Here is a 15,561-nt window from a genome sequence, read left to right as displayed (position 1 = left end):
ATTACAGTGCTGTGTGTGTTTTGTGTACTTTTACTATTTTGAATTTGGCGCAGATCTCCGCTCCCGTGAGCCGCAACGTCGCAGGGAACGGAGCTCGGCGGCATTCGCAACTGTGTGAATCGAGCGGAGGACAGCTCAATCACACAGCGCGGAGGACATCGCTGGATCCAGGAGACAAGGTAAGTAACTTCTCCGTGTCCTCCCTGCATCGAGCGATGCGATCCTGAGTCTGGCTCGGGGTTATCGCTTATGATGGTAAAATCCCAACCCGAGCCAGACTCGGGATCACTGCCAGGGAGGTTAATAGGCAAATAAAGCAGATTCCTGTAGTTTACAACATTAGCATATACCGATAGTATAATGCCCCGTACACACGAGCAGATTTTCTGTCAGAAAAAACTTGGATGGTTTTTCCGAAGGAATTCCGCTCAAGCTTGTCTTGCATACACACGGTCACACAAAAGTTCTCTGAACTTTCGACTGTCAAGAACGCGGTGACGTACAACACTACGACGAGCCCAGAAAATGAAGTTCAATGCTTCCGAACATGCGTAAAATTGTCTCCGAGCATGCGTAGGAATTTTGCGCATCAGAATTTGTACAGATGATCGGAATTTTTTCTTTTTCAGACCGAAAAAAAGAGAACCTGCTCTCAGCCTTTTGCTGGCTGGAATTCTGCCAGCAAAAGTCAGATGCAGCATACACACGGTCGGAATTTCTGACCAAAAGCTCACAATCGACTTTTGCTGGGGGAATTTCTGATCATGTGTACGGGGCTTTAGTCAAAAGTTGCAGAAACAGCAACCCTTAACGAGGTTATAAATGAATGTAAACAGTTAGTCTAGCCAAATAGGGCGTGGATCAGCGTACCACAAAAGGCACAGGCAAAAAATAAGTATAGGTGGAAAGACCCCTAAAAAAGGAGGTACCAAGGCAATCCAATACCAGAAACTTCCTGCCCAGACCAATTTTCAGCTTTCACCACTGTTGCAGTTTGAATGACAATTGCCCCGTCATGCTACACTGTACCCAAACAAAATTTTTAGCAATTTGTTCCCACAAATAGAGCTTTCTTTTGGTGGTATTTGATCACCTCTGGGATTATTTTCTGCTAAGCAAATAAAAAAAAGACCGAAAGTTGGGCACTGAAAGGCGGCATGGTTGGGCACTGAAAGGCGGCACAGATGGGCACTGATAGGTGGCACTGATGTACATAAATGGATGGTACTGATGGATGCCAATCAGTGCCAAACAATAATGCCTGCCAATCAGTGATGCCCATTGTGTGCACTGATTGGCATCCATCGTGGGCACTGATTGAGATCCATTGTGGGCACTGAGTGGCATCCCTGTTGGCCCTGTGTGGCATACCTGGTGGTGACTAGTGGTGGCATCCCTGGTGGCTTCCCTGGTGGTCCAGTCTGGGCATCCTCGGGGGGTCTGCACTGATAAACAATCAGCACAGACCCCCCTGTCAGGAGAGCAGCCGATCAGCTCTCCTCTGACAGACGCGAGTGAGGAAATGCTGATCAATGGCTCTTCCTGTTTACATTGTGATCAGCCATGATTGGACATGACTGACCATGTGGTAAAGAGTCTCTGTCAGAGACTCTTTACCTACAGACTGACACACCTCAACAATGATTTTTGCAATGCACTCCCATATGACATCTGGTCAGGATATTGCAACTACTTTGCCGATGTCATATTGCTATATGGCGGGTGGCATGCGGTTAAAAATAAACAAATTGTGAAAAATACATAAAAAAATAATTAAGTCTCCACCCATTACAATATAAATTGACAATGTTGTAAATTTTATATGGGGATGGGTGGAGACTTAACTTTTTGAGATGTGATGTATTTTTCATGATTTGATTATTATTAATGATTTTCAATAAAGTATAATTTTAGTCATACTACTTGGATTGCATTGGTACCTCTTTTTTAAGGAGTCTTTCCCCTTATACTTATTTTTTGCATATATTGATATTCATTTTTACACTGAGCAGATTACAATCACAAAGGCTTGCTCACATGGGCATACTACAGTATACTTCCTTGTGAGGGCCATGTTTACCTTCATGGGGATGCACAAGTGTTCTGCGCATACCTATGCAGGCAGTCCCATTCGTGTGAATTGGGATGCAGCAGCTGCTCAGACTCAGCTGTGTCTGACAGCTGTGCGGGTGCATGGACCCAAATGCAGTTGTGACATGGGGAGCAGCAGCTGTGTCCCTGCAGCAACAAATATGAATGGGACTGCCTGCACAGGGATGCACGGAACACCTCTGCATCCCTGTGTGGGCAAACACAGCCCTCGCACATGTGTACGCTTTAGTACATCTGAGTAAATGAGGACTAATACGTAAAACAATAAAAAAATAGATTGCCTTTACAATCTTCCCAATTGCATGTTCTTTAGATATCTACAAGTCAAACATGCAACCCAAACTCAATTCCCATCACCCCCCCCCCCCCCTCAGCCCGCTTCAAATGTCATCATGGCAATAGTCAAAAACACAGATCCTCAAAAACGAATATCAGCTTTTTAGAACATACTCTCCACCCCAGTAGCAACTAAAATAGCTTATGGCCTTAAGCCTCGCTGGGAAAGGGCGGTGGGACCTATAGAGGACGGGGAATGGGAGGAAGCTCTGGAATTTTTAAAGCGGCTTCACCAAAACTTTTAGACAGACTGACCCAAATATACATAATCCATAAAGCGTACCTTACCCCCCCTCAGGGTAGCTAGATACGGAAACTCCCAGTCCACTTTGTGCCAAATGTGTGGAAGGGAGATGGCACATTCATTCACTTATTGTGGCCATGCCCCAAAGTACAGGGACTCTGGACACAGGTGGTGAGATTCCTTCATGACGACATGGGCTCTCCGGCCATGCTTGACCCAAAAATGTGCCTTCTAGGACTAATGCCAGATTCGACCGACAGGTACACAAAGACATTTCTACTCGAGACGCTATTCATAGCACGAAAGGCAATAGCTAAGAAATGGATGAGGACTTGTCCCCCGAGCATTGCAGACTGGAAAGCAGAAATAAACAACACCCCCCCATACAAAAAAATGATATACACCTATAGAGGATGTCCTGAGAAATATTATAAAATTTGGGACAGGTGGCCGCAGGAGTCTGACACTTGTTCATAACCTGATTCTTGCACTACGCATGGCAAAGTAAACGGCACGTAGATCTCCAAGCCCATGGGTAATAAGGCAAACCAAAAACACTGACACGAGGTACCTTTTCACTTAATTTATCTCATGCATAAAACATAATGTGGTATCAAAGATCTAAGATGGAAATTCAACTGTTATTTGAAGCTTTGTATGATATGTACCATACTTGGAAATGTACACTATAACATGTATGCACTGTAAACAAAATAAAACTGGTTGATATAAAAAAAAATAGATTGCCTTTAACTCATAAGAACATTTAAAAAAACAAAAACAAATTAATAAACAAATAAAAAACAAACAAAAAAAAGTCCATCTAGTTCAACTTAGGCCGCGTACACACGAGCGGACTGTATGGCCTACTTAGTCCGTCATACAATCCGACGGACAGTCCGTCATACTTTCGAATGAACGGACTTGACCACACACGGATGCACAAACAGTCCGTCGAAAGCTTGCGCGATGACGTGTACAGCACGTACGACGGGACTAGAAATAGGAAGTCCAATACACAGCAATGCACCCTTCCGCCGTGTAAATCCTTTCTGAGCATGCGCCATTCTTAGTCCGTCGAACTAGCCTACTGACGAGCGGATTGTCCGCTGAAACCAAAGTATGACGGACAGAATTACGGAAAATCCGAAATACTTAGTACGCCGGACTGCACGCTGAAAAAGTCCGCTGAAACCCACACACGAGCGGACTGTCCGCTGAAATGTGTTTCGACGGACTAAGTAGGCCATACAGTCCGCCCGTGTGTACGTGGCCTAATAAAAGGGAAAAAAATGATACAATCATATATATGCAATCCTATACCCACAGTTGATCCAGAGGAAGGAAAAAAACCAAGCAAAGCATGATCCAATTTGCTCCAGCAGGGGAAAAATAATAATTCCTGATCCCCCAAGAGGCAATTGGTTAGTCCCTGTATCAACAGTAACTATAAATGTTAGTATCCAGTTATATTATTTACATTTAGACCCCTTTCACACTGGGGCATTTTTCAGGCGTTTTTCAGGCACTTTAGCATTAAAAAAAGCGCCCGAAAGAAGCCGCAACTGCAATCCCAATGTAAAAGCCTGAGTGCTTTCACGCTGAGGTGTTGCGCTGGCAGGGCATCAAAAAAAGTCCTGCAAGCAGCTTCTTTGCAGAGCTTTTGGAGCTCTTATTATGAAGAAACCTTTCTATATTTGGAGATGAAATCTCTTTTCCTCCAAGCGTAAAGAGTGCCCCCTTGTCCTCTGTGATGACCTTAAAGTGAATAACTCAACACCAAGTTCACTATATGGACCCCTTATGTATTTATATCCCCCCTTAATCTCCTCTTCTCAAGAGAGAATAAATTCAGTTCCTCTAATCTTTCCTCATAGCTGAGCTCCTCCATGCTTCTTATCAGTTTGGTTGCCCTTCTCGGCACTTTCTCCAGTTCCTCAATTTACTTTTTGAGAACTGGTGCCCAAAACTGAACTGCATATTCCAGAAGAGGTCTTACTAATTATTTGTACAGGGACAAAATGATATCTCTCTCTCTGGAGTCCATACCTCTCCTAATACAAGACAGGACTTTACTCGCTTTGGAAACCGCAGCTTGGCATTGCATGCTATTATTGAGCTTATGATCTACCAAAACCCCCAGATTCTTCTCCACTATGGATTCCCCCAGTTGTGCTCCCCCTAGTATGTATGATGCATGCATATTCTTAGCCTCCAAGTGGAGAACTTTACATTTATCAACAATACACCTCATTTGCCACATAGTTGCCCAATTAAAGAGTGCACTTCTCAAAAAAAAAAAAAAATGACCTGAATCTTATTTCTATCATTGAGATAACTTGAACATCACCTCTGGCAACAAAAATGTTTCTTCTCTTGACTAATACCTCAATAGTCAAATTTGTCTTGACTTGGCTAAATATTACCTCCAATAAATACCATCCAATTAAGTTGATGTCCTCAAGAATATCACATTAACAAAGTTTAATCTGGCAGAGGTATGCACTCAAAACAATTGATATGCTCCCCTCTACTCCCAGCGCTCAAAGGGTGCAGTCAACTTACTCCCACCTGGGGATGGTTCTTAATACTTAGCTGCCATTATAAAATAAAACTTATCATGCATAAAAAAACAAAAGAATTGGTTAACCTGAGGATTCAAATATAACCACTAACAGCGCTGATACCACATCTCCATATACAACAAACAATTTGTCTACGTTAAGCATGTAGTACTTTTTTAAAAAAACAGCAAGTCTTTTATCAAAATTGGTGTCCAAACACCAAGTATTAAAGAACCAGCAAGACTTTTGTCAGGAATTAACCACTTTCAGACCGGACCATTTTGCTGGTAAATGACCAGAGGTCTTTTTACACTTTGGCACTGCGCTGCTTTAACTGGTAATTGCGCGGTCATGCAATGTTGTACCCAAACAAAATTTGCGTCCTTTTCTTCCCACAAATAGAGCTTTCTTTTGATGGTATTTGATTGCCTCTGCGATTTTTATTTTTTGCGATATAAACGTAAAAAGACCGCAAATTTTGAAAAAAAATGATATTTTCTACTTTTTGTTATTAGAAAAATCCAATAAACTCAATTTTAGTCATACATTTAGGCCAAAATGTATTCAGCCACATGTCTTTGGTAAAAAAAAAGTCAATAATTGTATATTTATTGGTTTGCGCAAAAGTTGTCACATCTACAAACTAAGGTACGTTTTCTGGAATTTACGCAGCTTTTAGTTTACGACTGCCTATCTCATTTCTTGAGGTGCTAAAATGGCAGGGCAGTACAAAACCCCCCCAAATGACCCCATTTTGGAAAGTAGACCCCCTAAGGAAATTGATAAGAGGCATGTTGAGCCCATTGAATATTTTATTTTTTTGCCTCAAGCGATTGAATAATGACAAAAAAAAAATTTTTTTTTTTTTTTTACACAAAGTTGTCACTAAATGATATATTGCTCACACATGCTATGGGCGTATGTGAAATGACACCCCAAAATAAATTCTGCTGCTTCTCCTGAGTACGGGGATACCACATATGTGGGACTTTTTGGGAGCCTAGCCGCGTACGGGGCCCCGAAAACCAAGCACCGCCTTCAGGCTTTCTAAGGGCGTAAATTTTTGAGTTCACTTCTCACTACCTATTACAGTTTTGAAGGCCATAAAATGCCAAGATGGCACAAAACCCCCACAAATGACCCCATTTTAGAAAGTAGACACCCCAAGCTATTTGCTGAGAGGCATGTTGAGTTCATGGAATATTTTATATTTTGCCACAAGTTGCGGGAAAATTACAAACTTTTTTTTTTTTTTTTTTTTTTCACAAAGTTGTCACTAAATGATATATTGCTCACACATGCCATGGGCATATGTGAAATGACACCCCAAAATAAATTCTGCTGCTTCTCCTGAGTACGGGGATACCACATATGTGGGACTTTTTGGGAGCCTAGCCGCGTACGGGGCCCCGAAAACCAAGCACCGCCTTCAGGCTTTCTAAGGGCGTAAATATTTGACTTCACTCCTCACTACCTATTACAGTTTTGAAGGCCATAAAATGCCAAGATGGCACAAAACCCCCACAAATGACCCCATTTTAGAAAGTAGACACCCCAAGCTATTTGCTGAGAGGCATGTTGAGTCCATGGAATATTTTATATTTTGCCACAAGTTGCGGGAAAATTACAAACTTTTTTTTTTTTTTTTTTTTTTTCACAAAGTTGTCACTAAATGATATATTGCTCACGCATGCCATGGGCATATGTGAAATGACACCCCAAAATAAATTCTGCTGCTTCTCCTGAGTACGGGGATACCACATATGTGGGACTTTTTGGGAGCCTAGCCGCGTACGGGGCCCCGAAAACCAAGCACCGCCTTCAGGCTTTCTAAGGGCGTTACAGTTTTGAAGGCCATAAAATGCCAAGATGGCACAAACCCCCCCCAAATGACCCCATTTTGGAAAGTAGACACCCCTAAATTTAGGGGTACACTAGTGAGACTAGGTAATAAATGGCGGGTGCCCTGAAACTATAAAAAAATAACTAACCAACCAGCGTCACCTGTAACAGTTATATGGTGATCACTGGTGAAAGGGTTAACTAGGGGGCAATCAGGGGGCTTTATGCGGTAGTATATGGGGGTCCCTGGCGCTATAAAAAGCTGCGGCGAACCTAAATACCTACTTGCCTAACTAGCGTCACCTGTGACACTAATACAGCGATCAGAAAAACGATCGCTTATTAGGCTGGGTTCACACTGGAGCGATGCGGGAACGCCACGAATGCGCGGCGGGTTCCCGCATCGCATGCCTCCCGGCGGCAGTTCACACTGCCCTATGCGAACTGCTGGGAGTGTCAGTGAAATGTTACTGACACCCCCAGATCAGTTCGCATATCGCAGTGCGATCTGCAAACTCGGATCGCATGGTGTGAACACCCATGCGATCCGATTCTGCTGCGGGCCAAAAAAAGGGTCCCGTGCGAATTTGCGGCGGGTGCGGCGGGTGTGGCGGGTGCGGCGAATGGCTGAACTCGAATCGCACAGAGATCGGATGTGATTTGCACTGCAGTGCGAATCACATCCGTTCTCAAACCGCTGCAATCTGAACCCAGCCTTAGTGACACTGGCGACGGGGGGTGATCACGGGGTTAAACCTTTATTGGGGGGGTTAGGGGGGTACCTTAGAACTAAAGGGGGCTAACCCTAACTGCCCTAACAGTTATTAGTCACAAATGACACCCGCCGGGTGATCAGGGGGTTAAACCTTTATTAGGTAATAAATGGCGGGTGCCCTGAAACTATAAAAAAATAACTAACCAACCAGCGTCACCTGTAACAGTTATATGGTGATCACTGGTGAAAGGGTTAACTAGGGGGCAATCAGGGGGCTTTATGCGGTAGTATATGGGGGTCCCTGGCGCTATAAAAAGCTGCGGCGAACCTAAATACCTACCTGCCTAACTAGCGTCACCTGGGACACTAATACGGCGATCAGAAAAATGATCGCTTATTAGGCTGGGTTCACACTGGAGCGATGCGGAAACGCCGCGAATCCGCGGCGGGTTCCCGCATCGCATGCCTCCCGGCGGCAGTTCACACTGCCCTATGCGAACTGCTGGGAGTGTCAGTGAAATGTTACTGACACCCCCAGATCAGTTCGCATATCGCAGTGCGATCTGCAAACTCGGATCGCATGGTGTGAACACCCATGCGATCCGATTCTGCTGCGGGCCAAAAAAAGGGTCCCGTGCGAATTTGCGGCGGGTGCGGCGGGTGTGGCGGGTGCGGCGGGTGCGGCGAATGGCTGAACTCGAATCGCACAGAGATCGGATGTGATTTGCACTGCAGTGCGGTGCGAATCACATTCGTTCTCATAAACCGCTGCAATGTGAACCCAGCCTTAGTGACACTGGCGACGGGGGGTGATCACGGGGTTAAACCTTTATTGGGGGGGTTAGGGGGGTACATTAGAACTAAAGGGGGCTAACTCTAACTGCCCTAACAGTTATTACAGTCACAAATGACACCAATGCAAAAAAAAAAAAAAAAAAAAAAAAAATGACATTGGTGTCACTGTGACTGGGGGGCAGGGGTAATTGGGGGGGTGATCGGGGGGTAAAGGGGGGGTGTGAGTGTGCCTGGCATGTTCTACTGTGTGTGGGATGTGTTGGTGCAACTCACTGATCCGCTCTCCTCCGTGTCGGAACGAAAAATACCGACACGGAGGAGAGAATACATCACTTCCTCTCCTGTGTTTACATTACAGGAGAGGAAGTGATGTCACCGGGGATTTCTATTCGTCGGGAGCGATCGCGAGGGGGTGGCCATGAATGAATGGCCGTCCCCTCGTCCGGGATCGCTCCCGAACGAAAACCGACCGCCGCAGGCACCGGGCGGGGGCCCGATCGGGCCCCCGACCCGCGGGAGGCAAATCACGTACATGTACGTGCTTATGCCTGCCCGTGCCATTCTGCCGACGTACATCGGCGTTAGGCGGTCGGCAAGTGGTTAATGTCCATACACCAAGAGATCACACTCTATTCCTCATCAATGAGTGCAGTCCTTCATATTCATATTCATACAATCTTCTCAGATATCTGGGTGTGTATGGGTATGGTCCTACACCTTCACCATGTGCTGTTCCACCTCCGTGAATATGTATATAGATGGCTGCTTACCAGATTCCAATCACTTTAGAGCCTGTCTCCACTATGTGGAAATCCTCTGTCTGGTTCTGTGTGTCCCGCTGATTGCTCTCACATTGGTAGTAGACATGCAAAAGATTCAAGGGGTCTCATATAGTGTGATACCTTTTATTTAGGATTTAAAAAATTCCTTTCCCCCCCTTACATAATATGCTTACATTTAAAACAACTTAAAACCAGCGTATAACATATGTGGTGTAAGTGCTGCCGCACGATCGTCTCACCGGTAGGCTGCAGATCTCATCCAACACAGTCTCCGTGTGTGGACCCGGGTCCTTGTCGGCTAACACTCACCCTCTTGCTCGTGTGATCACCGCGCTGACGCGTTTCGTGTTTTCACGTCTTCAGAGAGCTACTATTGGTCTACTACCAATGTGAGAGCAATCAGCGGGACACACAGAACCAGACAGAGGATTTCCACATAGTGGAGACAGGCTCTAAAGTGATTGGAATCTGGTAAGCAGCCATCTATATACATATTCACGGAGGTGGAACAGCACATGGTGAAGGTGTAGGACCATACCCATACACACCCAGATATCTGAGAAGATTGTATGAATATGAATATGAAGGACTGCACTCATTGATGAGGAATAGAGTGTGATCTCTTGGTGTATGGACATTAATTCCTGACAAAAGTCTTGCTGGTTCTTTAATACATTAACAAAGTTATTGTTCTAAACCACCCTCAACAACAACAAAATGGCTGATCTCATGAATATCACCTTAGCAACACAATGGTTATTTACAAAAGGCAAATCCACCTTGCACTGAAAGTGCACTTGGAAATGCAGTCACTCTAAATCTAAGGGCGTTTATCGATGTTCATCAGCGCTCATGAGAATTTGGTGTTTTTTGTGGTCAGAAAAACAACACCTGAATGCGATTTTATGGCGTTCATAAAACAGCCCATAAACTCCACTGTAGATAAGCATCCAAAAACGTCCATGTGTGCATGGACACATAGGATAACATAGAGGGGAGTTTATGGGCTGTTAAAAAAAAAAAAAAAAAAAAAAAAAAAAAACTCCCCAAAACAACCGCCTATGAGCTTCAGTGTGCATGGAGCCTTATAAAAGTCCAGTAAGGTGACACTGGGGGTTATTTAGGAAAGGCAAATACACTTTGCGATGCAAGTGCACTTGAAATTGCACTGAAAGTCCACATGGAAGTGCAGTCGCTCTAAATCTGAGGGGAGGATCTGAAATGAGGGGAAGCTCTGCTGATTTTATCATCCAATCATGTGCAAGCTAAAATGCTGTTTTTTATTTTCCTTGCATGTCCCCGTCGGATCTACAGTGACTTTACTTCCAAGTGCACTTTGCCTTTCGTAAATAACCCCCACTGTCAAACTTTCCTTTAACCACATGTGTTCACTAAGTATAAACACATTTTTACAAAAGAAAAAAAAAATCAACATTTTTAAGTAAGTTTATGATTTTGTGTTGGGCAGCATTCAAAAACCATCTTGGGCTGCAGGTTGGATACGCCTGGTGTAGACATTTTTCAGTCTCTAAAATATATTTGAAAACCTACTCTCTGCGCCTCAAGTACCCCACCTACATTAAAACACAAATCAGGTCTTAATAATAAAAAAAATGTGTCTTACCTGTTTGGCTGAGCTGTGAGGTACTTCTGCTTTTCCGTGACAGGCCAACAATAGCCACCATTTTGGCGCCGATGCTGGATCGCCGTTTCTTGTTTCCCGTGCCTACTGTTCCCACAGCTGTGTCGGACTGGCTGCCGTCGTTCTTCTCCAATGTATACATGTCTCCTCCGATGCTGGTACTTTTAGTCATGTTTTTTCCAGTGGCTCCCATCTGTCTGCTTTGCATTTTGGATGTAAAAACACTGTCAGCCAATTGGCAGATAATGTTTGCACACAAAACAAGGGGGGTGAAAAGACAGAAAGCATAGTGTTTAGTTGATAAAAATGGGAAATTTAGGGAAATTCTAGCAGGTGACTAAAATGTTCTAGCAATTACGTGTGAAGAACAGGCAACAGAAGCAGCACATAGACAGGATGGATAAGACATTAAACTACATAAACAACCTCATACCAGCCATACATGTATCAATCCAGCAGTTTCATAAAATAATTGAAATGAATATTCTGATTAACTCTAGCAATTAGTGATCATTTTTCACTACCATTTAATCACTTTAAACCAATTTTATAGGGTTAGATTGAAGAGAATTATAATGAGTTTGATTTAATAAAACTGAAGAATGCAAAATCTGGTGCAGCTCTGCATAGAAAACAATCAGATTCCAGTTTTTTTAAATCAAATCTTAATTGAACACGCTGAAGATAGAAGCTGATTGGCTACCATGCACATCTGCACCAGATTTTGCTCTCTCCAGCTTTAGTAAATCAACCCAACTGCGATGTATAGAGAATTCCTTTCCATATTCAGGTTGATCAAATGATGTTTGAAGCAAACAGACAATTCTAAAACAATCACTTTTGTTTCTTTTTTTTTTTTTTTACTTTTTGCACTACATTTTTTATATTAAAAGTGACTGGATTTACTAATTATTTTACATCAAATCATTATTTTAGATGTGTTTGAATGACAGTTAACTGCATGAATAATCAATGCATGTATGGCCAGCATTGTTCAACAAGGCAGTGCATAGAAAAATAAGTGTTACACAGAAACCAATCAGATTTCATTTCACTGCAGTAAAATCAGTAAAGGAAGGTGATTGGCTGCTTCACTTTACAATTTTATTAATATGTCCAGTTAAGAGTTTTGGTAACATACTTCCCATAGCAATAAATTACAAATCTCCATAAACGTTAACATTAAACTGGATGCTTTCGGTTGCTTTTATTACTGTACATTGCTGTTTGCACTTACTAAACATGTTTTTTTTTTTACTTAGAATATTGGGAAACACTTTATAAAAAACACCTCTCTGGGCATTTTGGAATATCATATTCAAAGGCTATTATGCCCTGCCTTAATACGCATTTTATTGTACAGGGTGTCCAAAAAAACTCCATACATGAACATTTTTTACAAACTCATATTATATTTTACATTTAGAGAATATTTTGTAAAATTTGGTAATTAATATTTTATAAAGGTACATTTAGCTACAATTTCTCATTTTCCCTTTATATGGTGACTTTTTGAGAAACTCCATGTAGCCACTGCATCTCAATTGACATAAATTGGACTACCTGTACGAAGATGGATGGAAAGCTTGTGCATCCCCGTAAACATGACCCTCACCTGGGCGTACGCTGTGGTGTGTCCATGTGGCCTAATTATACTATTTATGTCAATATATTGTATAAAGCACAGAATAGGCCAGAGTTTGCTGAATTTGCAGGATTTCTTTGACCACATTTGATTTGAACAACAAAAAAACACAAAACTTACTGATAACAGATAGCAAAATGAAACAGTAAAAGAGAACCCTTTTTTAGTAAAAAATAATGTGTGCTTGTGAATCTAAGATGATAGATAGATAGATAGATAGATAGATAGATAGATAGATAGATAGATAGATAGATAGATTTCCCTGCGTGTCCACCAATGCTCTTAAAAAGTACAATTCTAAGTTGAGTTACTAGGGTTGGATTACTAATGGCAAACAGGCTGTTCACTTTGCAAAGGAATTTTCCCTTAGTTTAATGAATTTTGTGAAAATTCACTTTGCAAAGCATACTCAATCAAGTGTTTGGAAAACAAAACAAAAAAAAAAACTGTATTTTTTGCTTGCACATGATTAGATCAGCAAAGCTTCACCACATTCATTAGCCTAAGGGAAAACTCCCTTTGTAAAGTAAAAGTTCCATTGCAAAGTAAACAACCAATTTGCCTTTAGTCTGCTGTCTTCAGTTTTTTTATTTAAACAAATGTTTAACCACTTCCGGACCGCCTTCCGCACATTTACTGCGGCAAGGTGGCCTGGCTGCACAAAACGACATACCTGTACATCACTTCGTGCAGTAGCCTCTAATTGGACAGAGGGAGAGCCAATCAGCGGGTCCGGTGAACACGATGTCCGCTGGCCACCCGCAATCGTTCCCCAGAGATGCAGAATGGCGATATATAAACAAGGCAGATCACTGTTCTGACATGGGAAAACAGAGATTGGTGTTCCTGCTAAGCAGGAACACCGATCTCTGTGTTCTCCCAGTCAGAGCAACCTCCACACAGTTAGTAAGTACACCCTAGGGACATACCTAACCCTTTGATCACCCCTGGTGTTAACCCCTTCCCTGCCAGTGTCATTAGTACAGTGACCGTGCATATTTTTATGATCACTGTATTAGTGTCACTGGTCCCCAGAAAAAGTGTCAAAAGGGTCAGTTAGGTGTCCGATTTGTCTGCCACAATCTCGTAGTCCTAAACTAAAAATTCCATTAAAAATATCCCATCATTTGTAGATGCTATAACTTTTGCGTGAGAATGTGTAAAAAAGTGTGATGCTGCACTTTTTTTTACACATTCTCACTCACTTGAGAGGTTATCCCCTCTTGAAGGGGCAGCTTCACGCATCAGTTCTAACATATTTGGTTTGCTATAACTTTTGCACAAACCAATCAATATACACTTATTGGGATTTTTTTTACCAAAAATATGTAGCAGAATACATATTGGCCTAAACTGATGAAGAAATTAGATTTTTTTTCCATTTTTTTTTAAATTGGATATGTATTACAGCAGAAAGTAAAAAGTATCTTTTTTTTTCCCCAAAATTGTTGCTCTTTTTTTGTTTATAGCTCGCAAAATAAAAACTGCAAAGGTGATGAAATACCACCAAGGCAAAGGTCTATTTGTTAGAAAAAAAAGGACATCAATTTTATTTGGGTACAGCGGCACACGACCACACAACTGTCAGTTAAAATAACAGTGCTGTATCGCAAAAAATGGCCTGGTCATGAAGGGGGTAAAACTTTCCAGGGCTGAAGTGGTTAATCTAAGCATTTTTTTTTCTCTGTGGCCTGTAAACCATATGACTAGAGATTTCCACTATATGTGTGATTCGCCCCCTTCATCCAGTTAGCAGAATGGACAGACTACACAACTCATTAAATAGTGAAGAAAGTGGAGCCTGTGTTGTGTCTGTAGTGGCCCTCCTGACTAGGCAAAAGGAGAACTTGCATTAGTGCACATCACTAAGTTGCCGGTGACATACTTAGCACTGTTATTTAACAGGCATCTAATGCTAGTGAAGGCAAAATAGTGCAGTTAGAAAAATACTAAAGTCAAATTAATATTGCTGTTTCCCTTATGACTCAGCAGACTTGGAAATACCGGATCATGTCCTTTATCAAAGTGGATAGGGGCCACATTTCAGGAGCCCAGTATGCACCTGGTCAGCCATCACTGCTTAGTGCTGCACGATTCTGGGCAAAATGAAAATCACAATTTTTTTGCTTAGAATAAAAAGATCACGATTCTCTCGGAGTAAAATCTTTCACATTGTTCAAAAAAAAAAAATTGGGCTAACTTTACTGGTTAGTTTTTTTTTTAAATTCATTAAAGTGTAATTTTTGTTTCCAAAAAACTGCATTTGAATGACTGCTACGCAAATACAGTGTGACATAAAATATTGCAATATATATATATATATATATATATATATATATATATATATATATATATAGCTATATCTATATATATATATATATATATATATATATATATATATCTATATATATATATATATATATATATATATATATATAAATGTTTGGGGGTTTCTAAGTAATTTTCTAGCAAAAAAAAAAAAGATTTTAACTTGAAACCAACAAATGTCAGAAAAAGGTTTAGTGTTTAAGTGGTTAAACTTCCCTCATTTACACAAAGTGTATTCCTTTGATCTAAAGGACAAATGGTTACAATGTTTATACTTAAGTTCCACTGCTAAAGAATGTTGTGATTCTGTTTTTTTATTTTTCCTTTCTTTTGATGGTTGTCGGCTTCAGCAGAGCAGAGAGAATTCTCTGCATAGAAAGAATCGGGAAATACTTTGTCAAGATCGCAAAGGGGGAATAAATCGTGATAGCGATTCTTAACAATTAATCGTGCAGCTCTACTGCTTAGTATGTATATGCAAGGCGTACATAGCCTAGTCTCTGTTACTTGATTTAAGAGACAGAAGCTTTAAGGAGAATGTGATACAATCTTTAAT

General features: G+C 41.7%; 1 protein-coding gene across 10 annotated transcripts in view; it reads right to left on the bottom strand.

The window, feature by feature from the left end:
- RIMS2 (regulating synaptic membrane exocytosis 2) overlaps positions 1–15,561 on the bottom strand; it is a 982,185-nt gene that overhangs the window by 124,234 nt on the left and 842,390 nt on the right. For all 10 annotated transcript variants that reach the window (XM_077493146.1, XM_077493148.1, XM_077493153.1 and 7 more), the window contains one exon: positions 11,015–11,256. In XM_077493146.1, coding sequence (XP_077349272.1) covers positions 11,015–11,256 — 242 coding nt within the window. The remainder of the gene's footprint in view (positions 1–11,014; positions 11,257–15,561) is intronic.

This window comes from Lithobates pipiens, unplaced genomic scaffold (assembly GCF_037356315.1).
Source record: "Lithobates pipiens isolate NorthernLeopardFrog02 unplaced genomic scaffold, aLitPip1_a1.2 Scaffold_19, whole genome shotgun sequence".
Taxonomy (NCBI): Eukaryota; Metazoa; Chordata; class Amphibia; order Anura; family Ranidae; genus Lithobates; species Lithobates pipiens.
The sequence above is the reverse complement of the archived record's forward strand: the minus strand, read 5'-3'. Positions and strand labels throughout refer to the sequence as shown.